At 42.8% G+C, this 26,541-nt stretch overlaps 1 protein-coding gene across 1 annotated transcript; it reads right to left on the bottom strand.

Annotated features, from left to right (window-relative positions):
• Positions 1-315: 315 nt before the first annotated feature.
• On the bottom strand, positions 316-26,385 carry timm50 (translocase of inner mitochondrial membrane 50 homolog (S. cerevisiae)). The gene is made up of 11 exons (XM_060888609.1): positions 26,151-26,385; positions 24,365-24,524; positions 23,846-23,877; positions 14,205-14,226; positions 11,482-11,540; positions 11,274-11,393; positions 10,588-10,692; positions 5,746-5,844; positions 1,705-1,861; positions 1,516-1,622; positions 316-1,069 (listed from the first exon to the last, which is right to left on the bottom strand). The coding sequence occupies exons 1-11, from the start codon at positions 26,331-26,333 to the stop codon at positions 971-973; spliced, it is 1,143 nt and encodes a 380-aa protein (XP_060744592.1). The 5' UTR covers positions 26,334-26,385; the 3' UTR covers positions 316-970.
• Between the last annotated feature and the right edge of the window lie 156 nt (positions 26,386-26,541).

Genomic DNA, 26,541 nt, shown 5'->3' with positions numbered 1-26,541 from the left:
AATTGAATAAGCAGTTTGCTGAAGAATCATCAAAAGACTGAATTTAGAAGATACTGAATTTTCAAACCTGAGTAATGAAACTGAAATGTGTACAAATTTAAAGGATACGATTAAACTAAATTGGAAATGGGAAAAAACACGCAGAAGAGGAAAATACTTCAGAAACAGAAGAGCTGCAGATTTCTCTAGTAATCTTACATGTACTCATTCATCCAGAAAACTATTATTCCCTCCATGTGTTCATTGTTCAGATCTACTACATGTTACTCATTAATAGCAGAAGTAAAGTGAGTGACGTGGAAAAAATACCTCTGATTATAGAAAGTCAAATTTTTTATTGAAGGTCGTTTAAGCGGTTCATAACATTAAACGCATTACACAAGCACATTAGATGTAGTGTACCGTTGTTCTAAACAGAAATGGCACCCTGTCCATGTCATCATTAGACGTGACTTCATTTAAAATGACTACACTGTGCTGTGCTGACACAGAAGCAGTCCTTAGAGCAGCGAGAGTACATAACTCCAGCACGCAACTCCTTACGTAAATTAGTTGACCAGACTGCATCAGTGCTCCAGCACTAAACCGGGATTAATACGATCTTCTAGTGAGCACTGACTGTGTCCAAATCAAGGTGTGGCGAAAAATTGGTCTATGTATATAGACATTTGGAACAAATTTTTAGACACAAACACAAGAAGTGAAATCAGTGGAAAGCATGCTGTAGGCTGTGATCAGTCCAAGGAATGCCTTCACCAGCACAAAGGTACTAAATGTCTTTTTGGAGTTCCCGACTCATCCAGACCATGGCGGCAAGATTTCAGTGGAAGGTACTGGATGGTTTCCCCCTTTATTCTTCCTCCAATGCAGCCAGGGGTACCACCTGCCCAGTGACCGTGGCATTGCCCCACTGACCAGTCACTGCCCAGAGTGGCCCAGAACTGCCCGCCTTTACTGTAGAGAACAACCATCACTGCTGCTTGCGGGGCCAGAAACGGCCTGCAATGGAGCCTAAAGATAAGCCCTGCTTCTTCTGATGAGAAATATCTGCCAGCCTTTGCTCCTCCTCCTAAACACAAAAACAAGTGGAATATCAAATACTGATCAGAAAGATTGAGGGAAAAATAAATAAATTATATTAGGAAGAGTGTCATCAGAATCGTATCAGAAACACTCCCGGAGTGATGAGATGTCCAGATCAGACATTGAAATGAAATTTCAGCATTTAAAATAAATAATTCATAAAAATGATTTATTGCTGTTGTATTTTCAAGTCTGAGTGCTAACAGCAGACTGGAAAAGCTCAGTGGTAACAAGAGGAGTAATGTACTTTGGGATCCACATTAGGTGGTAACAGATAAGTCTGGTCTTTGCTGTCTTATAAGATTATGAGTTTTATTCCTTAGCTATATTAGTGTGTATTAATGTATGCATAATGTATGCAACAAAACAACAGCCAAGATCAGCTCAACAGCTCATTTGACAAGGTTACAAGAGGGAAAATGTTGAGCGTACCAGTGCAAGCTGTGCTTGTCTCCTTTTAAAGGCCTCAATAGGGTCTTCCTCATGGGCATAGTTTTCCAGTACGGTACGCACATCCTCCACGCCACTCATCGCAATTGCTGTACAGGACAAAGAATCATTAAGATAGAGCGTGCGTATGTTTTTATTTTAAACTCATCAGCAAGCATTCCACATACTTACTTTTAAGAAAGGCAGCCAGGTCATAAAGCGAGCGGTCCTCCGAGTTACCGTCCCACTTGCGCAGTGCCATACCGTTGAAGGGCTGTAGGCTGAAGGCTTCTCGCTTGCAGTCCACTATAATTACTTTTGAGGTGTCTCTGTTCAGACAAGACACGTCCTGTGAGGGGGGAGGAAGTAAAATGAAAAGTGTGCATGAGATTTAAATACTATACAATATAGTTTGACAGATGGCTTTTTTAAAGACAAGGATTCAATGCAACCTTCACAACACTCAATGTATATAGTTACAATATAATCACCAACAGAGGCAATAAAATAGAAGAAAAAAATTAAAATGCTCAGACAAATGGAAATCTCATTACCTTCACATTTAAAAAAATAAAAATAAAATACGTCTTTAAGCAGGAGCCAAGGATTGAAATGCCACCGAGAATACAACTCTGAGGCCCAAAAATGTGAGACCAGACAGAAAATCTGGGTTTAAATAAACAAATAATGAATAGATAGATAGATAGATAGATAGACAGACAGACAGACAGATAGCATGGTTTCCCCCTAATAATTAAAACAATGAAAAGTTAAAAGAACAGAACTCCACGTCTTGACTACTCAACATTCAATAAGCCTTATGTAAAGGCAAGTCATTTTGTGATATGGACCATTTTAAAGGCTTTGAACAAAAGGTGCGATTTCCTGAAGCATGTGCGACATGCCAACAGATTGGATCTAGCATGGATCAATGGTTTTTACACAAACTTGTGGAGCTCATACAAGCTCTTTAAGATTCCACCTTACACTCGTACAGAAGTATTTTCCGTCGCAGTCTTCTGGACTCCAGTGTGTGTGTGTGTCCTCTACTGTGACCTATTTCTTGCAGACGGATTAATGTGGAATGAACGGATGTCCTTTGAAATCTAGATGTGCAAATGGTGCTGATCACATTTCCGCACCGTGGATTTAATCAACACTTCTGACCATCTGCAATGTGAATATGAAGTGAGCTCTGCATCATTGTGCTTGATTTACTTCTTACAGGCTCTGAGTGAGGACAGACTGCATATGTGTCTACGTTCTGTGTTCACCAGCACAGTCTGTTTATAGCATGTCACAGACCTGGTGTGAATTAAAACATTGGCTAAACTAGAAGTGGAGGAGTTTCATATATCGAACAAGCCAGATGATCAGGGTTGCCAGATTTGCGTTAACTCCTAACCAGACTAGATTGAAAGCAGTGTCACAGAAGGCAAAAGGTTATGGCTTGCTTTTGTTTTTCGTTTTCTTTTAACCCATTTCACTTTCCGATGGTTGGTTCAAAATCATTTATTCCAGATGACATGAAACTGAACGCTCTCTGAATCTCCAGATCTGATACCTGACAACCTCATGAGTTTACTACAACATTTCAAAGCATTTCTGTAGTGTGAACCGGACCACAGATGAACAGAGACATAATGTCTCCTGCCATAGGCTGTTTAGAGCTCAGAAAGTTTACAAAGCATTTGGAAGTGTTTAGTGTATCAGTGCAGTCAACTGCATACACAAGTCTAATAGCAACAGGATCATGGACCTGTTTCTCATTAACTGACGCTTGCTGTGTTTACTCCAACGCTCAGGGTTATAACTGTACCGCTGATACTACCACATCTCAGAAAAGTGGCATCATTCATAACGCTGCATGAACGTGACCCTTCCAAACAAACAAAACCCCATGCCCCTGTAATGACACTGATATAAACCACATTCACACCTATGCATGTGTAAAGAGCTGTAACCTGTTAAAACCCACTCATTGACCCCTGCAGTGTCTCTCTACACACACACACACACATTTTCTCTGTGGCAGCTGTCTCAGTTGTGGGCCCCAGGAGCAGATGGACAGGGACGCTGTACTCTCCCTATCACTGAGGTCATCTGTATCCCCCTGAGGGGCTGAACACAGGGGCAAAGCGAGTTGGAAAAGAGAAAGAGAGTGACAAATAGATACGAGAGAGAGAGAGATGGGTAAATATTGAATGAGCCAGCCCAAAAAGGAAACCCCTGTAGACCTATATGCACACGCGGCACGCTTCACGCTGATTTACGTGTTTGCCCCTCCAATAGCCCACAGGGAGCTGCTGTGCAATAGGTACATGTTTGAAGTTGCGTATGTGTATTTAAGCAGTATTTAAGGTATTGGTGATTAGCAACGCTTTACAATAGAGCCTGCAGTGTCTTAATACCTCAGTGTGTGTTTTGGTAGTAGAGCTGTGTTAACTGGGAGCAGCGTAAAAGTATTAGATTGCAGCATCAGACAAGCTCTAATCACCCCAGGTGAAGTGTAAGAGGATGCTTGCCCCTTTCTCTCTCACATACACACGCACACACACACACACCCCCTCACGCTCAACACCTGCCAATCTATACTCTGCTTCCCCAGTGCAGCTCTGTTACTGGGAGCATGCCAGAAGTCAGAATGGTGTTCACTATCCACTGGTGTCATGTCCACACACACACTTCACTCTGTAAAGTTCTTGGCCATGTTTAATGTATACCCTGTAGCTAAATGATGTCATGACTACGCTTAACCTGGAGTAGAATTTAAACACTGATGAGTTTTTATTATTTCTCGGCAGTGTACTCAAAAGCATGGAAATTCTTGTGTGGGGAAAAATCACAAGTATGCCAAGTAAATATTTTCACTTGTGTCCTGAGATTAAGTGCTTTATAGTTTTCAAATAAAAGCACTGGTGTTTATAATGCCTATCCAAACCCCCCCCAACACACACCTCAAGTCTGATGCCTCCCACCTTTCAATATGCCAGATGGGAGGTGAGGGTGGGGGACATGGGGGAGGCAGCAAGTGGATAGGAGGCAGTCAGTGCAGGAGGCGAATGAGGGAGCGAGTGGCCGAATATGAGGCAAGGTTTCAAAGCCAGTCACAATCTGCGAAACGTGACCGCTAAGAATGCGTGCGCACACGCGCGTGCACACACTTCCATCATTCACACACACACACTTACAGGTCCCAACAAGCAAAAGCATAAAACTGGTTCAGAACTGACAAATATTGATGCATGTTTAAAGAACCTGCATAGCTGCATGCATAATAAAACCTATATTTCATGCCACAAAATTACTTCGCAGAGTAGAGCTACATTCAAAATAGACTGGATAGTGCACATGCTGCCATTTCATGATTTATCTTACTCTTGCCTTTCTGTTCAGCAATAAACACTGCTACAGTGGCATGTTATCTGCATTAATCAGTTCTTAGACTTAGAGGAAATTACATTTAGTGTAATTAACATCGAAACAAATGATATCTAGACATAAAATTTGTCCCATTACCTTGCTGAGATGTTCCTATAGTCTGAAATGATGTACAAGTATATTCTTTCATGCTAATCACCGTCTCCATTGCATGCAGTAACACTATCTGCTCTTATAACAGCACATAGAGTGTGTAGTTTCAGTAACAAAGACCTAACGAAGTAGCTGAGAGGGACAGAAGGTTAATGAGGCACAAAAAGAGGGTGAGGAGAGGACCATAAGAAACTGCTATTGTCCTGGGATACTGAGAAAAGAAAAGAAAAAAAAGAAGAGTGGCAAAGCATGGGGAAAGAAAGGGGGAGAAAAAAAAAAAAAAAATCAATGGAGGAGCAGAAGGGCAGCACAGGGAAGAAACAAGGGGGCACTGCAGCATTATGCCACCTGGGTCACTGTGGAGAGGAAACCCATCAAAGGGGGATAGCAGTGATAACAGGGGAGAGAGAGAGAGAGAGAGAGAGAGAGAGAGAGAACAGAAGCAACTGCAAGGTTTGCAAGCCAAATCTTTGTTTAGATAAAGACAAGCACAGAGTAAAGACTGAAACAGAAAGCAGCAATGACTTAAAAATGGTCTCATTAATTTGAACTTTGGCAAAAGGCCGTTACACTGTCAGCTGCGTTACTGGAATAGTGCGCACACACACACACACGCACACGCGCACACACACACACGCGCACACACACACACACAAATTGAGAACAATTCAAGGAAGTAAATTAACTTGACAACTTTACCTTGACATGATGGCCCTCCATGTAGCGTGTGGCATCCCGGAAGAGACGGTACATGACAAAGCCCTGTGGGTCAATGCTGTCAATCAGTGGGTACGCCGTCTGTCCAGATACACAGATTCATGGTTAACACTCAGGTGTTGCTTGGGTGTCACTCATACAGCTAGACATCCTGGCACCCGACACGCAACCAACCCCCCAAAAAACACACACACACACCCCCGAACACGCACACACCCACCGACACGCAAACGACACGCACACACCCACCGGCACGCACACACCCACCAACACGCACACGACACGCACACACCCACTGACACGCACACACCCCGACAGGCCAGAGCGCACACACCCCCCTGACATGCACACGTCACGCACATGACACGCACACACCCACCGACAGGCCAGAGCGCACACACACCCCGACAGGCACCCGACACACACACACCCCGACACGCACACGACACAGGCCAGAGACAGGCCAGAGAGAGCACACCCACCCCGACAGGCCAAGGCGTGCACACCAACCCCTACAGGCCAGAGAGCGCACACACAGAGAGACAGGCCAGAGCGTGCGTGCACACACACAGACACACACACACACACACACAGACACACACACACAGAGACAGGCCAGAGCGTGCACACACACAGACACACAGACAGGCCAGAGCGCACTAACACACAGAGACAGGCCAGAGCGTGCACACACACACACACACACACACACACACACACACACACACACACACACACACACACACACACACACACACACACACAGACAGGCCAGAGCATGCACACACACAGACAGGCCAGAGCGCACTAACACACAGACAGGCCAGAGCGTGCACACACACAGGCCAGAGCACACACACAGATACAGGCCAGAGCGCGCGCACACCCACACACAGACACACAGAGACAGGCCAGAGCGCACTAACACACACACACAGACACACACACACACAGACACACACACACACACACAGACACACACACACACAGACACACACACACACAGACACACACACACACAGACACACACACACACACACAGACACACACACACACACACAGACACACACACACAGACACACACACACAGACACACACACACAGACACACACACACAGACAGGCCAGAGCACACACACACAGACAGGCCAGAGCGCACTAACACACAGAGACAGGCCAGAGCGTGCACGCACACACACAGGCCAGAGCACACACACAGATATAGGCCAGAGCGCGCACACACACACACACACACACAGGCCAGAGCACACACAGAGACAGGCCAGAGCGCGCACACACACACACACACACACACACACACAGGCCAGCACGCGCGCACACACACACAGACACACACAGGCCAGCACGCGCGCACACACACAGGCCAGCGCGCGCGCGCACACACACAGACACACACAGGCCAGCGCACACACAGACACACACACAGGCCAGCGCACGCACACACACACACAGACACACACACAGGCCAGCACGCGCACACACACACAGGCCAGCGCGCGTGCGCACACACACAGGCCAGCGCGCGTGCGCACACACACAGGCCAGCGCGCGTGCGCACACACACAGACACACACACAGACAGGCCAGAGCGCACTAACACACACACACACACACACACACACACAGGCCAGAGCGCACACACACACACACACAGAGACAGGCCAGAGCGTGCACGCACACACACAGGCCAGAGCACACACACAGACAGGCCAGAGCACACACATACACAGATACAGGCCAGAGCACACACATACACAGATACAGGCCAGAACACACACACACAGAGACACAGGCCAGAACACACACACACAGAGACAGGCCAGAACACACACACAGAGAGACAGGCCAGAGCACACACACACACACAGAGACAGACCAGAGCACACACACACACACACAGAGACAGGCCAGAGCACACACACACACACACAGAGACAGGCCAGAGCACACACACACACACACACAGAGACAGGCCAGAGCACACACACACACACACAGAGACAGGCCAGAGCACACACACACACACACACAGAGACAGGCCAGAGCACACACACACACAGACAGGCCAGAGCACGCACACACACACAGAAACAGGCCAGAGCACGCACACGCGCACACACACGCACACAGACACACACAGGCCAGCACGAGCGCGCACACACACACACACACAGGTCAGCGCGAGCGCGCGCACACACACACACACACACACAGAGAGAGACAGGCCAGAGCGCACACACACGCCCACACACACACAGAGACAGGCCAGAGCACACACACAGAGACAGGCCAGCGCGCGCGCACACACACACACAGACACACACAGGCCAGCACGTGCGCACACACACAGGCCAGCGCGCGCGTGCACACACAGACACACACAGGCCAGCGCACACACAGACACACACACAGGCCAGCACGCGCACACACACACAGGCCAGCACGCGCACACACACACAGGCCAGCACGCGCACACACACAGGCCAGCACGCGTGCGCACACACACAGACAGGCCAGAGCGCACTAACACACACACACACGCACACACACAGGCCAGAGCGCACACACAGACAGGCCAGAGCACACACATACACAGATACAGGCCAGAGCACACACATACACAGATACAGGCCAGAGCACACACATACACAGATACAGGCCAGAGCACACACATACACAGATACAGGCCAGCACACACACACACAGAGACAGGCCAGAGCACACACACACACACACAGAGACAGGCCAGAGCACACACACACACACAGAGACAGGCCAGAGCACACACACACACACAGAGACAGGCCAGAGCACACACACACACAGAGACAGGCCAGAGCACACACACAGAGACAGGCCAGAGCACACACACACACAGAGACAGGCCAGAGCACACACACACACAGAGACAGGCCAGAGCACGCACACACAAACAGGCCAGAGCACGCACACACACACAGAAACAGGCCAGAGCACACACGCGCGCACACACACACGCACACAGACACACACAGGCCAGCACGAGCGCGCACACACACACACACACACACAGGTCAGCGCGAGCACGCGCACACACACACACACACAGACAGGTCAGCGCGAGCACGCGCACACACACACACACACACACACAGAGAGACAGGCCAGAGCGCGCACACACGCCCACACACACACACAGAGACAGGCCAGAGCACACACACAGAGACAGGCCAGCGCGCGCGCACACACGCACAGGCCAGCACGCGCACACAAATTTCTGATAACTTTTTCTGCTACTGCTCACTTATAAGGCACTAAATGATCTTTCCCCCCCCTATCTTTCCGATCTTCTCTCATCCTATGTACCTTCACGATCACTTCGGTCTTCAAATTCTGAACTTCTTTGTATTCCTAGGTACCGTTTATCCTCTGCAGGTGGCAGATCCTTTTCTGTCATTGCTCCAACACTATGGAACTCCCTACCCATTGCACTCAGAACCATCACCACTTTGTCTGAATTTAAATCAAGGCTTAAGACCCACCTTTTCAACCTTCACTACCAGTAAATGGATATATATTAGGAGTCCTTAATTTTTCTGAAATGTGGTGTATGTACTGTGTACTATGTAGAGTCCTATCTCTTGTACTGTATGTTCTTGTGTTTAATCCTGTTTTCTGTTATTATCTCATGCAGCTGCATGTGATCTTTCGTTCTGGGCAAATGTCCGACGTATATGTATGAACCTTCGTCCTGGGCAAATGCCCGACGTAAATGTATGTTACCTTGTAAAGCGTCCTTGAGCTTGGGAAAGGCGCTATATAAATTAAACATATTATTATTATTATTATTATATTATTAACGTGTAAGGAACCCACCCTCTATAAGAGTTAAGAATTCTTAAGAATAAAACCTGCCATATAGTTAGATGTTGAACGCTGAGTAAAAATTAAACAAGAAGTCAGATTTGACTTCCTACAGCACCACACCAGCTGTGCAGCCTCTTCCTGATAAAGTATGTGAAAAGCCTTTTAGTCCAACTTAATTGTCTAGTTTCTTCACGGTCTCTGGATCTTAAAATTTGTTTTAAAACTAAACTCGTTTTCTGGGCACCACATTCAGCAGAGACCAAGCTGCATAACATCCAGCTCCTCCATGAGAAATAAGTGGGTGCTTTTTGAGGGGAACGAGGGCAGCTTCAACAAATCCCTTTAGCATGCAGGCAGTTCATGATCCGTATCTGGGAAAGCTGCACAGATGTAAAGTGTCGAGCATTACATAAAAGTGAAATATTGTTTTTAGCTGTAGTGAAGAGGTTGTCAGTGTGACTGGCCACGCTCTAACAAACGAACATGGTCAGAGAGAAGAAACAACAACAGACCTCAAAAAGAAGCCTAATTAGATGGTGTGTATGCCTCATTAGCATATCACTGTTGACATAATAAAGGCGTGTGCCCATTATAAAAGACTACGCAAAACCCACAACAAGTCATGGTCGGTGATCAGGTAAACAAGAGCGACTGATAACGCAGCTAGTGCAAACAAAACAACAGCAACAAACACAAGGACAAAGCTGTGTGTATTGTCCGTGTGTGTTGGGTCTACTATGAAAGTGAACCAACGTTATTTTGCAAAACTTCAAGCAGAAAAGTCAAACAATTGAGACCCTGAAACAATCACTTTAAGGCATCATAAATAAAGCTGCACGAACACGTTTAAACCAACTTGTGGTATTTCACGGTTGTTGCATTGCCCACACTGATGCAGATAATCTCTTTATCCACTGACGAAGAACATCGTGCTGCTCCTCTGCTTCATGCTACTCACCATGCCAGTTTCAGATGTGAAGATGACAATCTCATAAAGCGGCGATAGTTGCTGGAACAGGTAGTCGATGCCTGGACGTTTCTTAAAACGCCAGCCTGTAGCCAACTACACACAAAAAAAAAAAAAAAGTTGAAAAGTTGACATTAATACTACATTATAGTTCCACATTCGGGGGTTATACAGCTGTTAATGGTATTAAAAATAAATAAACAAGAGTCAACAAAATGAGTCATTCGGCAGGGGTGCCAAAAATTTTGTGACAGCAACAACCGTATACAGTAAGTTTGTCATAAAAGACTAAGTGCAAGTGAGAAATATCAGAAAGAGTAAAGTGGGTATGAAATGGAATCATCCTGCATAGTGTCCTCAAACACACTGCATATTTTAACAGCAGGTACAGGCTAGTCTTCCACACGTCTATTTTTACAGCATTACACAGATTTGTCTAGTGGAACAACTGAGGATCGAGATCAGCAAATGTTAGTTTCTTTGAAATAAAAAAAAAAAAAGAAAAATACAAAATCACAACTACCCGCCATGACCATGTGTGTCTATAAAATGAAGAAAAATAACACAGACTGAATTCATCTACAAGGGACAAGAGACAAAATAAGGAAAAGACATTCAGCCCAGGATGTGCTGCTCAAGTCACTGGAGATATTTATTAAAAGGTGGAGAGGACGTACCGACCACTCGGGATGAAGGAGAACATCAGTGAGCTCTAGCACCAGGGTGTATGGAGGCTGGTAATACGGCTCCTTCAGCGGGTCTGGGAGAAGCTTCGGACTTGTGGGTTCGATGATCATCTGCGGCAAACAGAATTGTCCGCTTGTTGTTGACGACAATTCGAATAATTGTACTGTATATAAAGGATGTCAGGAAGATTCGTCTCACCTGTCTGTAATCTTTGAAATACTTGAATGTTCTCTTGAGCTGCTGGACAACAGGTTTTTCTACATGAGCAGAAAACACAGATAAGAGACAGATAAGCGTTACAGAGTCATTCGGAAGATGGAATCCTACCTATAGCAAAGCTAAATATATTAAGAGATGAACCTGTGCAGAGGGATAAAGGGGAGTAAATTTAGTATAAAACGATGTGAGGTTTGCTGATCAGCGCCTACGTTCAGGTTTCATTCATGTGCCATTTAAACACAGCTAAGTCAGGTCCGTTTTAGTTTAGCGATTCCGTGTGTTCTGGATAATCAGATGGCCAAATAAAAAAGGTAGCTGTTGATACACAGAATGTTCTGAACTAGTTCTTTATATAATCCTCATCTATACTTTATGCTCAGGTGATTTCTGTCATCTCTGTGAGTAAATGTTTGTTTTCCATTCTGCAGGCGTTCTGAGCAAGAATGAAATGACTTTCCAGTGTTTTAGTTTTCGGTTATTTAAAATTAGTTTTTTTTTATTTTTTGCTAGTTTAAATTACAAGCATCGTAAACGTACAAAGCAAAAAAGAATTGATTTCGAATGCCGCAAGCGCGAAAGCATCCCGAAAAGATTGTTTTTAAATAGGTTTGGGAGAAATGTAAAGGTAGCATGAAAAACAGAGAACAGAAAGCTGCATTGACAAGCGAGGAGAAAAAGGAAAAGAGTGTTTGATCTTTGATCACAGTAACCCACAAAACCCCACTAAACATAACAAAACATCACATTCCTAATCGTTCGTTTAAGACTTTTGTGTGTCACAAGAGTTCAAGATCAACCCAAAAGAATGGACAGTTGCAAAGACCGTTAAAGCTGATCTGAGGAGACACCGGCGAAGGAAAAAAAAAGTTCAGTGCAACAATTGGGTGTGCTTTGAAGAGCCTCTTGTCCTAACCTTGTTTGTCAGTGTAATGGAGAGGCCTATTGTTGGAGCTAGAGAGGCTCGGTGGCTCTCTGGTGGGACGTCCATTAAAATGCCGGGTGGAGGGAGTGAGAGAAGGATCGATGGCTGGGCCTTTAGCCTCAACAAAAGCCTCCTTTAATCTGGCACTAGTGTAGCATATGCTTCGCTATTTTGCCAAAGGCCATTATTGCTCAATTGCCTTTCTTCTCCTCTACCTTTTTGAATCGTTTTTTTTAGGTCTCGTTCTGTTTCCTGTTTTACTGTCGGATGGGTTTGTAAAGAAAGTAAAATTTCTGAAGTTTAACACAAACTCTGCTATCACACCTCTCTGAACTTGGAGCGCAAGGACACACACTGATCAGCCTGGTCAGGCATTCAGGGCACTCTTATTTTTGCTGCTGGTGGTGGATTACTAACTATCTGTGCCTAAGGACAAAGTTTTGTCAATACACAGGACACTTTTGGTGTAAACAAAACTTCTGCCAAATGTTCAGGTAGCAAGATGTGTTCAGGTTTGGGACAAAAAGCAGCCACCAAATAAAAAAAAAATTAATACATAAATAAAACCAAAACTTGGCAAAGAATGTAATACCTTTCTACATCCATCATAACAGCCTTTAGTAGGAAAATCTTTTCACTACAGTGGAACAAAACATCCCACTACCTTAAAACTTGTTAGAACTCGATGTTGCTCAGAGTAATGAAGCACTTTCGATTAAGTGCGCACACACACACAAAAAAAACACACACGTTTGAAGGAACAGTACTCCTTGGCACGGAGCCAAGGCTTTCAGAGGGACGCTTGCTTAGCTCCCCAAGGACTTTTCTGTTGAGAGGCTCGGCCCGCATCCCTCCGACGACCTTCTGTTTATGAAGGGATGGTTAGCGTGATGCCAGAAGGCAGCTAGGCTGCATCCACACTCCCCTCAGGGACCTGGTGTTACACCGCGGTCTCTAAAGTAATTATCTGCCTTAGTTGTGACATTAAACGCTTTCATGTTGGACACTAGTGTCCTAAGCTGTGGAGGTTAGAAATCCAAGTGGGGTGTGTGTGTTCGCATAGGTGAAGACTTCGGCACGAATGCTGTTAATTAAGTGATTATAAAAGCACTAGGTGAGCGTGGTGCACATCTTATTTGAAATCTCTCTGAACAGAACAGCACAGCTGGCTCTCCATTACCACAGCTATGTGACAACATCGCTTTCTTAATTTTCAGTCATTTCCTGCTCTCTCCCGAGTACATCACACTCTGCCATCTTAATTAGAACCATTTGTAACAGGATCATCCGTCTGGCTCTGGCCAGAAGAGACAGCTCCAGTGGACATAATGATCTGCGTCTGCATCAAAATCCACAGACAAGCAGGAGCTCCTGACTAAAACAAATAAAACACTAACACAGTACAACAATATACAAGACTCTTTACACTTCTAAAGAAATCATGCAGTATTTCCGGCTAGTGTTTTATCTGATGCCTTGTGCAACAACCACGCAACCACACAAGTTCAAACACCCTTAAGAACTTACTGTAACCAAGTCCTGCATCAATTACTGGAAGGTAGTGAGCTCTTGTGCTAAGTGCATGGAGAGAAGTAAAATCTCTGCTTTGTTGGTGATGTTCCATATAAGTGACTAACATATATGTGCATGTTATGCATCGACATGTATTAAAAAAAGCAAAGAGCTCAGCAATCCTGTCACACAATCAGAGCCACTTGCGTTTCTCTTTCATCGGTGTGCACATGTACAAGAACAGATATGGAAGAAGGATCTGGCTTACCGTTATCAAACTCATCTGCTATCTGAAAGAGAGAAAAAAAAAAAACAATGAAAAAGAGAGAGATGGTCAGGTTATAATAATAAAAAAAAAAAAGGTCAGATGTGTACAAGTAAGTCATTTCACTTTTGATAACCCTAAAGGTTTGTGATGCATATTAAAACCAGGAATATACGCTATACTGCTGAGTAATATTAGATTAATAAGTCATGTACTAAAATGTAAAATAATATTATTTTATTCATATCATAAAATTAATTAAATCCTTCCTGACAAATAATAGTGGGGTGGGGGGGGGATTCCTATACGTCTCTTATCACTGGTCAGAAGAATTCATCTGAACACATCTTGCTCGTTTAACAAGAAGTTCAATTGAAACACAAACCATCATAAAGGGATTAAGGAAAGGAGGAGTCATGGTTACAAATCCACATTCTGCCTGGAATTTAGCATGTTTTAGTGGGTGTCCATTTCATTTACATTCAAAGGACATGTTGGTTCATGCATAAAACAGACTTTCGTTGATAAAACTGTTGACCGGTTGAACAAGCGAACAAGCTTACAAGTATTCCTGAAACCACCACAAGTACACAAGAGAAGGCAAATAACATTAAGTGGCTGAAGCAAATACAAGCCAAAAACATCAAAAGTGACTCAGACAGATTGCCATTTCCTAGAAGGGCACAAAAAGGAGCGTGGGAGACCCTCAGTCGCTGCTAGGCTGGGATCAACTATAGACAATGTAATTGGTACAAAAAATTTAAATCTGCACCTGATGCTGGCCACCATGCCAAATTAACCATACAGATAAACAAAAGCTTCATTAACATCCTAAGCTTCTCCTCTGCTTGTTTCCTACCATAAGCTGAGCAGTACACCAGCCAATTAATCAGTACTCAGATACACAACCATGCTGATGAATATTCAGCTGCATCTGCCAAGATAGACCTCGTAGGTACCCACCCTGACCCCGTGTGGCAGAACAGACACGTGCTGACTCTACAGAATTGCCACTGGGCTGGAAATAAAAAGCAGAAACAGCAGTGGCACAAATAGCCACAGGTTTGCATCATCAACAAGCACTTTAGCTGCATCAATACATTTCCTGGTAGGATTTCTTTCCCTATAATGGCTGAATTGTGCATCCAACAGTCATAATTAGTTCCCTGGTGTGTGTTTGCATAATGTAGGGCTAAAAGAATGAGAGGTGTAATAAGTATAATAGAGATGCATTGCTGCCTGTTGCACCTCTGATGGTGTCAGTGAGCCATGTGCAGGATTATTACCGACCAGCTACCCTGTGTTTTACCCCATTAATCTATAGAAGAGCTCCTGGTGGTCGGGCAAAGGACCCCTGCAACTGGTCCCAGGATTCCTGCCATCATCAGACAGAAGACTGCCCTACTCTGCCAACTCCTTCAAGTGTCTTCCTCAAAGAAATTCCTTGACATTCCAATTCCATGGAGGAACAGTTGGGCAAAACTTCCTACAAACTTTGAAATCCCACTTCAACAGAGCAAAAGTCCTCCACTATACTTTTCTGCACTTACTTGCCAGGTCGAAGTCTCACATCCTTTCAAAAGTTACCTCTAGCCCATCCATCTATGGGACACCGAGCTTGGGCATTATGATGATTTTGGATGGAGTTTAGCCGGATAAAAGTTGAGGTGACTTCAGAAGGGGACTAGAGTTGGCAACTGAGGTCCACTCATAGTTTCCAGTTGCACCCAGGTGGCAGGATTGACTTCATCATTGTGGAGTTTTATACCGTCCCAAATGCTTTTACAAGGTGGATCAGCTGTTTTGTAGAGGGGGATCCCTCATTATTTCCCTTGCAACTTCTCTAGGACGACCTCAGTGTTGGCCTAGGACCTGCTTACCTACACCAGCCCTGCGACAGCTTGCAATTATTCATTCTCATGTTATCCAGCTTCCTTGTTGATGCCGTAATTTTATGCTGCTTTGCATCCATCCTGATGACTTCTGATACCACCTCCTCCATTCCGTTGGTTGATGATCAGATTTTTATTGTTTCCCCATCTATGTGCTTCTGACCTGATTTGTTACGTCTAGAGACAGCCGTGTCTTCTGCTGCTTGTACCCCAGTCAGATGGAGCGGAGTCGCAAGTGCTAGGTGTTTTTTCTAAACAAGCTGACATTTGAAAGGCTTTTGAAAGGCTACTGAATAAATCACTTGGTCTTGAAGTCTATCTTGACTTGGCAGCTGTACTGACCTTTCACCTTTTCAGGGGCCACAGCAGTCACTGGGACACGACAAATTAGTTGACCTTGAGTTTCCCAGGAGGTTGGCTTCTTTCTATTCTCTCCAGGCCTTTCGCTGGAAGACTTAGCATGAGGAAAGAATCTAACCTTGAGTGGTGATAATAGTAAACCACAGTATACCTTTCTTTGTTGCAGAGATGCATTTTATACCTGTAGTGTTTATTTCTAATCTGTACAAGTGAGTATGGTATAGTTAAAAATTGGTGTCATTGAATTATATTGAAACATTTTTAAACAAATCTTCAAGTAAAATATATTTGATAAATGTATAAACAATCGACGGTGCATCCTTTTTTTTTTTAAACTTGAGAATAAATTTATTGCAATTTTAAAACAGTTGTATTAGTAAAACAAACTAATGCACAGCCTTTACACAATCAAAGTTGATCTGGACAAAGTCTAAGAAGGATCTGTGGTGTTCAGCTTAGACAGTATGACAGAATGGCAGGATAAACTACACTCAAAGCCTTCCATCTTCTTCTGCCACCTACTGGAGATTTAGGTATTTCACAAACACACACATTTTCCAACTAATTTCTGTTTACGTCCTTTTAAGGTCGTTATACGTGGAAACAATTCCAAAACACACATCATACAGGAATCTCAATTTAATAATTATCAAATACTAACAAACAGAAAAAGTGAAGAAGAATTACAAAGCAACAATGTTAAGTTTGATGAAATAATTCAGAATTTTTTTTAGACAAATTTGTTCCCACTCACTCGAGTGACTATTTAGAACGACATATATGGTCAAATTATGTACACAATTTTAATACGTTTATTTTTTTGGTGCAGCCCTTGACTGGGGTATAAAGTGTTTGACTCACGGCTTCAGAAGCACAAGGACGCCACCTGCAGGTGAATTTAAATTACAACTAGTGAACATTGACAACCTCCAAAGCAGATACTGGGGAAAAATAAATAAAAAAATAAATAAATAGAACAAAGTGAGAAAAAAAAAATAATAATTAAAAAAAAATAAATAAATAAATATTAGCAACTGAGTTTACATGAATAAAACAAAATCACTGAAAATAAGAGTGTACAGCATAAGATTATTACATTAATGATAGTGTTATATGTAATTACTGTAGCCTGGTTTTTCATTCTACAAAAATAAATAGGACCATTCGAATTTTTTTTTTCTTTGGCAGGTGAATATACATAATGCAGCCAAAAGTATGTGCACACCTGACCATCACAGCCATGTGCTTCTTCCTCAAACTATTGGTATAAAGTCCGAAGCACATAACTGTACAAGATGTCTTCACATGCTTTATCATTACAATTTCCCTTCACTGGAACAAAGAGACCACAAAGTGCTTCCAGCATGACAATATCCCTGTGCACGAAGACAATGAAGGTCCATAAAGACAGGGTTTGCCAGAGTCCTGCACAGAATTATGCACTGAACACCAGGTCTCCTCACCAAACATCAGTGCCTGACCTAACTAATGCTCTTGTAATTGAATGAACAAACTCCAAGATCTAGTGGAAAGCCTTCCTAGAAGAGTGGAGGTTATTGTAAAAGCTCAAAAGCTTAACAAGCACATACGAGTGTCCGGTGATGGACAGGTAAAGTAAATGTAAAAGACATTGTCTTACATATAATTACATACAACTATAAACAGAGACAGTTATCAGGAAGTTCAAGACAGTTCACTTTTTAAAAGCTGTTTCTATGGTCATGGTGATAAATCAAACCAGAGTTTATCGAAGTCTCTCATTTAAAAATAAAGGCATATAACGTTGAGGTTAAAATGATGGAGGTTAATGCCTGTACTTTCCAATCAATTGTATAAAAGTGTTATTTATAAATAAATAGTTCCCCAAACAAATGTAGTACTTGATGCCATGTGCACAGCTTCACCAGGAATACTGCTGATGTACTGAACTGGTCTTTTTAATGCAAAGTGTCATCTGATTAATGTGGTTATTTCTGACACAATTCATGAACGGTTGTTTAAGTAGGAGTCTATGTGAAGATAGATGTACTAACTAATATATTAACCAGTGTTGTACTCTGATGTCTTGGGTCTCCAAGTGGAGTCTATTGAGCCTCGGAGTCAGAGATTTCAGTCCTAGTTGTGGAAAGCACAGCCCATTTAGTTATTCTACATAATTATTAATGGGCTATTATTAATGGACTGTGTACAAGAAATAGAATTTGCTGTAACAATTGTAACTACGCAGGCAACACAATAGGGCTCGCAGCGAGTGAATGCACGACCTGAGGCTCCATTTCCTGATTACAACACCAGCCTCCTGTGACCAGGACTCAGTTCCTGCTCCCACGCCATCACCTCGAGTCTTCCAATTAAAGCCTAGAGGTGTTAAGAGCAGCACCTTTCGCCCTGGCACACTTCACATCCAGCTCCCTCCGGCTCTCAGCTGTCTGTTAGCTCTGCTCTTTCAACTCTGGCCCAAAAGGTAGACGACAAGAAAGAGTGCCGTTACAGCAGGCTCCATGCCAATTACGGCCACGTGAGGATAGCAGCTGGCTGAGAAGTGTGCCCTTCACACCTCTGCGTGACACTCGACAGCCAATTAGCCGTCTGTATTACGAGAAACATGCTGCAAACGGGTGAAGGACCCGGTGACGTCAGAACCAAAACAAAAATGCTCCATGCCAGAAAAAGAGTTTGATGCTGGTAAAATAAGCAAACATAAAGAAGACATATTTAGATTTAAAAAAAAAAACATGGTTGGTCTCTGTAGTGAGGTCATTACTGCACACTGTAACAGCTAACGCCAAAAATGTTCTGCTGTTCTCGCAGCTTGTCAGCAGTTAGTCTAGTGACTCAGGTACATTTAACACCCACAGACCCGGCACACTCTTTACACCTCTATTATGAAGTGTCAATGACTCCTTGCTTGTGAAGTGTGCCCTAACAAGTACGCCTCAGAAACAAAAGGACTTGTGACACAAATGAGAAGGCGTGCAATAAATCTTCCCATCATCAACACACCCACGGAGAGTGGCTAGAAAACCAGAGCAAAACATGATCATCCTGTATCATGATTCAGGAACCAATAGAGTTCAGTGTCCGGTTATGTGCCTCTAAATTTACTATTAGACTATGCGAGTCAAGACAGTCGGCGGATGTAAATAAAAATCACGCATAGATCATTATACTTGTATTAACCATTAGAATAGGCTGGAATTATTTATATACCTCAACAGATCCTGCTTACAATTAAAAAGTGTATTTCTCAATGGAAACATATGACCTGATCCTATCATTTTAAGAAACCACAGCTGTGTCCACTGGACAAATTGTTGAAGATTTCAAAGGAAAAATTAGTGATGAGTGGTGAGGCATCAAGAGTCGTGAGAAAACACCAGCCATGTTCCAACAAAGACAACAATACCAGTTTAAACCAAATTAATGTTTCACTAGAAATAGAAAGACACAAATATCACGAATACTTAAGTTACACCTGGAACAGCCTGCTCATCCTGAGTAAAGGGATTCGGTTGTTTTTTTTCCCCGCATATCTAACGGCCCCCTATTTAGCGACACCAAAAGGTTTGGCACACTTCGGGTCAGTCTCTTGATCAGTCCCACTTGAGTGAGAATTGCGTCTTGAAAAGAACGAGTAGAAAGCTTTTAAAAAAAAAATAAAACCTTCCTGAACCCACACCAAGCTCTTGGCACATGCCACATCACAGCAACGTGACAAAGTGTGCACTTTAAAGACTGCAACGTCATTAACCAAAAGAACCTCCCACCTCCAGGAGTGGGACATTTTACAAGGACAAAGAATCATTTTAACGTGCAGAATAATACTAGTGAGTAATCCAGTGTTTTAGGGATTCACATCAGGTTCAACATTAAAAGCTGTGGTATAGTGACATCGCTAATTAAGCTCCAGTCAATCGGCGCAATTATACGGCTTTACAATACTGCTGAATTGTGGTCAATTCAATCCGTGATAAATTACAGCTCTATAAATAGACAGCTTTCAAACAGGGGCAGTGTTATTTATAATGTAGTTTAGTTATTTATTAAATATCATTTCAAACAGAAACCGATTCAGACACACTTATATGGCAGCAGCTCCATTTCTTTCATTTTTCTTGTGCAGAGAGAAAGTCTTTAAGAGACACGGAGAGAACAGGAGAGAGCGAGAGTGAGCGAGTGAGGAAGACAGAAAACGAGTGTGAAAGAGAAATAAAATAATACTACTAATATTAATACTACTACTACTAATAATAATAAGAATAATTTACCATTATTCCATTGTGTTTTTTCCTGCTTAACCCTATTATCCAAAATATGAGTAACCTCGGTCTCAGACACTAAAACTATTAGAATATTTTCGGAACTTTTTAACAATAAATTTAACAGCAGTTCCTTCTGTATCATTAAGAGTCTGTTCCAGCTATTAACATATAAAATCCAGACAGGATGTCGGCTGCGCTCGCCTGGTCACGTCGTCTCCTCCTTCAGAGCCCTCAGATCTAGTGAACGAGGTGTGAACAAGCAGCACAGGCCCAATTCAACCCTCAACCCCAGGAAGGTCACACTTACATGCCCTTTCAGGATGATGAGCCCTAAACACACAAATCCAGTCCAACAGGAATTCCCACAGCTCCTGGAGCAGCTTTGCTCTTTTGTGGCCACTTTCCCAGACCAACACCTTCGTACAGTGCAGAAGTCACACAGCCGTGACGAATGCTCTTTGAAGTGGACTTAATTAAAAAGAGAATTACAGTTTGACCAAATCAAACTCTTTTTTTTAAATAAATAGCAAGAATTTAATGCTCATTACCAAATAAATTACAATTTTTAATGAGGCCCTCTGGGATATAATAACTAAATGAACGCAAGATCAACTCTTCGCAATTTTTACACATTACTGCATATATGTTTAATGTCATCACAACACATGACACGCAAAGCTGTCTTCGAGTCACGTGCGTCAAACATGCGTACAGCTATTCATTAGTTCACATTTACACGTGTCTTCACTGGGAGTAGTTTAAAAGAAGAATCCAGTGCTTGGAATTTCTATAATTAATTTAACCAAGGAAAAAAAAAAGAAACAAAACTAAAATCCTGGAGGAGCTGTGAAATTCTAATATCTAGCCAAATATCTAGTACCAAAGTCAGAAGAAAAATCCATACACGTCAGAGCAAACACCACACAGGACTGTACAAGCATACCTGTCGGTTTATCTAAAGCATGCAGTGAGTAGATTTTCACATTAGAGAGAAAGCTGAAAATCTATTTACTTTTTCTTGTCTCATTTTATACAACCAAGCAATTGAGGGTTAGGGGCCTTGCTCAGGGGCCCAGCTGTGGTATATTGTTGGACCTGGGATTTGAACTCATGACCTTCCGATCAGTAGTCCAACACCTTAACCACCAGGGTACCACATCCTCTACGCTTTAGATAAATGGACAGGTATGCTTGTACAGTCCTGCGTCCAGTTTGCTCGGATGTGTAATTAACTCGGCTAACAAACGGTAACCAATGTAATTTCCCTTAAATGTAGGACAAGCGAATTAATATTAATGAATACAGATGAAAAACAAAAGCATGGCGACGACACAAATTTGCAACAGCCAAAAAAAACAGGCTCAAGGAGTTCTCTCAGCGTATTCATTGGCTTTGTGAAGTATTTTGTTTTGCATGTGCACAAGCGAGTCAAACCTTATCCTCACACAGCATGTGTAGTGCAGCAGGTGATGGAGCTCAGGTGTTGGGGGTTATGTAATGTCTAAAGAAACTTTTGTTATTTTCTGGCTGCCATATGAATGAAATAAAAAGCCGCTGGTGACCGTTAAATGAAAAAATGTCTCCTGATTCCTTGAATTAAATGATATATTTAGTCCATCCAGTATGAACAGTGCCAGCACTCAATACGTGTCTGTGGAAAGCAGACTATACCACTCACGTGTCCTTGTTGTTCATGCGATTACTGCACTTCCGTCAACCAATGGGCTTTCCATTAGGTCATTAAAAACAGAAAAACACACGACAAACAAGCTGAAAAATTATAAAATCGTACAAACATCCCATCAGCCATATGCTTTTGAAAATAAAAATGTCTTTAGCCTGGACTTAAAAATATTAAGAGAAGAGGCTTGTCTAATGGACAGTGGCCAGAGCCTGGGGCAGCAATACAGAAAGCACGATCTCCCCTGCACGTAAGCCTCAACTTTGGGGTAAACAATAGATCCTAGATGGAAGACCAAAGGGATCTAGTGGGTTGATAGTCAGTAACTCACTGAGATAAGGGGGGACCAAACCATTCAGAGATTTCTAAACAAGGAGCAAAATTTTAAAATCCACTCTAAAACAAACAGGCAACCAATGTAGTGAGTGAGCGTAAAATAGGAGTAATATGCTCTCTCTTTTTTATCCCACACAAAAGCCGAGGCGCAGCATTTTGGACAAACTGCAAGCGGGATAAAGCTGTCTGGCTGATCCCAAAATAAAGCGAGTTACAGTAGTCCAGCCTAGATGAAATAAAAATATGAATTACGTTTTCAAAATATTTAAAAGAAAGAAAAGGCTTAGCTTTAGAAAGCAGACGCAGCTGAAAAAAAGCAAGCTTTGATGACTGAATTTATTTGTCGGTCAAACTTTAAACCATCACCAAAAATGAAACCAAGATTTTTTTTACCCATGATTTCAGACACAAAGACATCCCTCCTAAATCTAGTTTCATGGAATTTGAAAATTCAGAGGGACTAAAAACTATAATACCAGGTTTCTTTTCATTGAAGATTAAACAATTTAAGGAAATCCAAGCCTTTACATCTGCCAAACATGCCATAAGAGACACAAGACCCACAGAACAGTAGCATGACGACAACACGTGAGCATCTAATTCCAGTAGAAATGCCACTTTGACTTCAATCACACACCAGCATTCTCCACTCGTAAACGCGGTCATTTTCGAATCCTAAGCGAGTCCTTATTGAGGTAGCTATGGCATGGAACTCATTAACATAACACAGGTTTACTCATCAGGAGGAAGGACAGGTACGAGATCAGACACCAGCGCTCCTGGCACACTCCGCTCGTCTCCTGCACTTCCCTGTGAAGTGTGCCAAATGAATGTCACCTTCAGAAGTGTGAGAAGTGTGCTCATGGAGAAGCCTACCTGCACTCGTTCACACTGCCCTGAGAAGTGTGCCCCGACACCTTTGAGCTACTTCTTAAAAAACACAGACTAAACGATAGGTGAGGAAGTGTGCCGCTATAACGCACTTCCTGTAGACTTCTAATTAACTCCAACTCCTGTCAGAACTACGACACTGTCTAGTTCTGGATGATTTGTACATTTAAACATTGCTGTGTTGCAAACCATATATTTTTCCACAATAGATTTCGTACCTACCTTATTTCCATGATCGTCTACTGAGTTGCTACCTACAAAAGCAAAGAAAACAGATTAGTCACAGACTGTAATGTGAGCTTTGATATTAAACATATAATATATATCAATATATATATTGATATAAAACTCGATACAAACATTATAGATGTGATGTCAAGAAAACATTAAAACTATGAATTATCAATAATATGCAACAATTCTAGACTCTTTCTCTTGTAAATTTGCTTGATGAGGAATTGATAAAAAATACATGGCAGGAAAGCTGTTCAACACAATCATTTTCATATAATCATAAATAAAATTAAATCATTAATAGTAATATTACTTTTTTAGCTTCATCTTTAATTTCCTTTGATGTAAAGCAATCCACAGTACAGAACGCTCCACGTCAAATATTCCATCAAATATAAAGCAAACGTATTTCCGATACGCAACCTATGTTTAAAACCCAATTCAGACTCCTGAGGATTCATGCATGCTAGAGAACAAAATAAAGTCCATCACAGAGGATCATCTCACCAAAGATGTAGACCATGCCGACTGCTCCGCCGAGTCCCATAAGCCCCGCCAAGCGAAGCACCACCTTCTTTGCATATGCCGTGTTCTCTTTCTGTTTCTTGTCCTCGCCTTGATCATCCTGCTGGTCTGCGCTTCCCTCCCCTGTAGGAGGAGGTTGACTCTGCAAGCACAAAAAAAAAAACAGGTACGTCTCTATAAAGGCTCCTCCTGAATATTCGACACCTAGTTGGTAGGGTTATTCTGATGGTCTATCGTTTCACTACATACCATTTAATTTCATTCACATTATCTTTAGTATTGCATGCAGCACGGAGTTCGGCTTAAACGTTAAATCCATAGAAAATCTGTTCGACACAATGATGGAGGTCAAGATTCACTGTCATACTCAACAGAAGTTTAGATCATACACACATGGAATAAGTCTCTCATCCTAACATCTCATTTCTGCATCTCTCATGTCTACATATTTAGACACGTCACATATTTCCATCTTATTCATCTACAAGGTGTTCTGTGTTTGTGTGGGTTCTTCTGGGTTCTCCGGAAGGCCTCCTACTCCCAACCTTTAAGCAAAAACAAGCCAGAAGGTAAACTACCGCCTCTGCCTTCATATATGAAAGTATGTGAGAATTTCAGTGTGTCCCTGAAATCGATGTCTCATCCTGGGTGTATCACCACCTTACACACAGTGCTCTTGGGTCAGGCTCCTGATCCTCTGCGACAACTGACCAGGATCAAGCGCATACTGAAGGTGAATCAATCAGTCAGCTGTACATCTCTGCACCCCCTGTATGAAACGGTTTCAGCTCTGAGCAGCTCCTTTAGTGACAGACTGTTACACCCTAAGTGTCTGAAGGAGCGATACAGACAGTCCTTTCTCCCTGCTGCTATTAGACTTTACAATCAAAGCTGCTCCCAGTGAACCAGTCACCATAATAGACACTGTTATTACTGTTTAACTGCAATAATAAACAATAAAAAAGTAACAAAGTATTTTAAACATGTGCAATAACAGAAATTAAAAAAAAAGTCCAATATTACCTATATATGCAATATGTCAGTGTAACCACTGTATATATTTTGGTTTTTGTATATACTGTATATTACATCTTTATATATATTTTTTGCTGCTGTAACAGAGAAATTTCCCCATTGTGGGAAGAATAAAGGAATATCTTATCTTATGTTGAATAGTGAGCTGTGACGTGGGTTTTGGCTCATGATCATCATTTCCAGACTTTAAAAAAGTGAAAAGTATCTGATCACTAAAACTGCTTGCTGTATTATTATTTTTCTCCAGGATGCATGCTTGATCATTCACAACCCTTTTTTTTTTTTTTTTTACAACATTTCTACACACCCTGTCCATGTGCTTCAATGTGTACACGTTAAAACCCCTGGCTCTTCTAACGACTGTGTGAACGGATCCACGTAACAGTTTCTCACTACACACGGATAAACAAAATCCCTGAAAATCACTACACACACGTGCACTATACAGGGGGTACAGTAGACGCGTAGCACGCGCACCAAATATTCTAAAGGGAGAATTTAAAGCTCGGGTCACGTGACGTCCATTCAAACTGATAAACGGTTAACCGATAACCGTTAAAAAACACACACAAAACACAACACGATTTTATCGGATATCCTTCTGCGGTAATACACCTTCGAGGACGCATTGTAGTTTAGAAGCAGGTTCACTTCGAGTTTAAAAGAGTCTGTTTAGTGTGGACAGGATGAACGAATGTCAAAGCCGGTGATTAGCATTAAGAGCTAGCATTACCTGACTCCTCTGTAGAATAGCCTGAGCTAAACCCTCTATGGCGCCGCTTTCGTTCCCGCTTCCTGAGTCAATAGAGAATTTCCTCACTAAACCGACCGCTGTGGAAGCCGAGGCTTGACTCCTGAACCCGACGAGGCCCCTGCTTACTCGGACACACATGGAATACACACACACCGCCGACATCTTGAACAGAAAGCGACCCGTCGCTCTAGCGTGAGTGGGAAAGGACAAACGGACACGATTGGTTAAATATCTTGTGATTGACAGGCACGATAACCAACCGCCGTTTGTAGAGCGGCGAATAAGGCTGGACTTCTCCTTACACCAGTGACCTTTCTCGAGCAGATAAAAGTCGACGTGATGGCACGTGCAAGACTTGACTAGGATCCTG

This window comes from Tachysurus vachellii, chromosome 15 (genome assembly GCF_030014155.1).
Source record: "Tachysurus vachellii isolate PV-2020 chromosome 15, HZAU_Pvac_v1, whole genome shotgun sequence".
NCBI classification, from domain to species: Eukaryota; Metazoa; Chordata; class Actinopteri; order Siluriformes; family Bagridae; genus Tachysurus; species Tachysurus vachellii.
Note: the sequence above shows the minus strand (reverse complement) of the source record. Positions and strands in the feature narration are given on the sequence as shown.

Coding starts and splice junctions, on each gene's coding strand:
- timm50 (XM_060888609.1), bottom strand. CDS start 26,333: ATGTCGGCGGTGTGTGTGTATTCCATGTGTGTCCGAGTAAGCAGGGGC. Junction 23,878..24,364: donor CGGCATGGTCTACATCTTTG/GTGAGATGATCC, acceptor TTGCTTTTGTAG/GTAGCAACTCAGTAGACGAT. Junction 1,862..5,745: donor TGGAGGGCCATCATGTCAAG/GTAAAGTTGTCA, acceptor CCCCCCTCACAG/GACGTGTCTTGTCTGAACAG.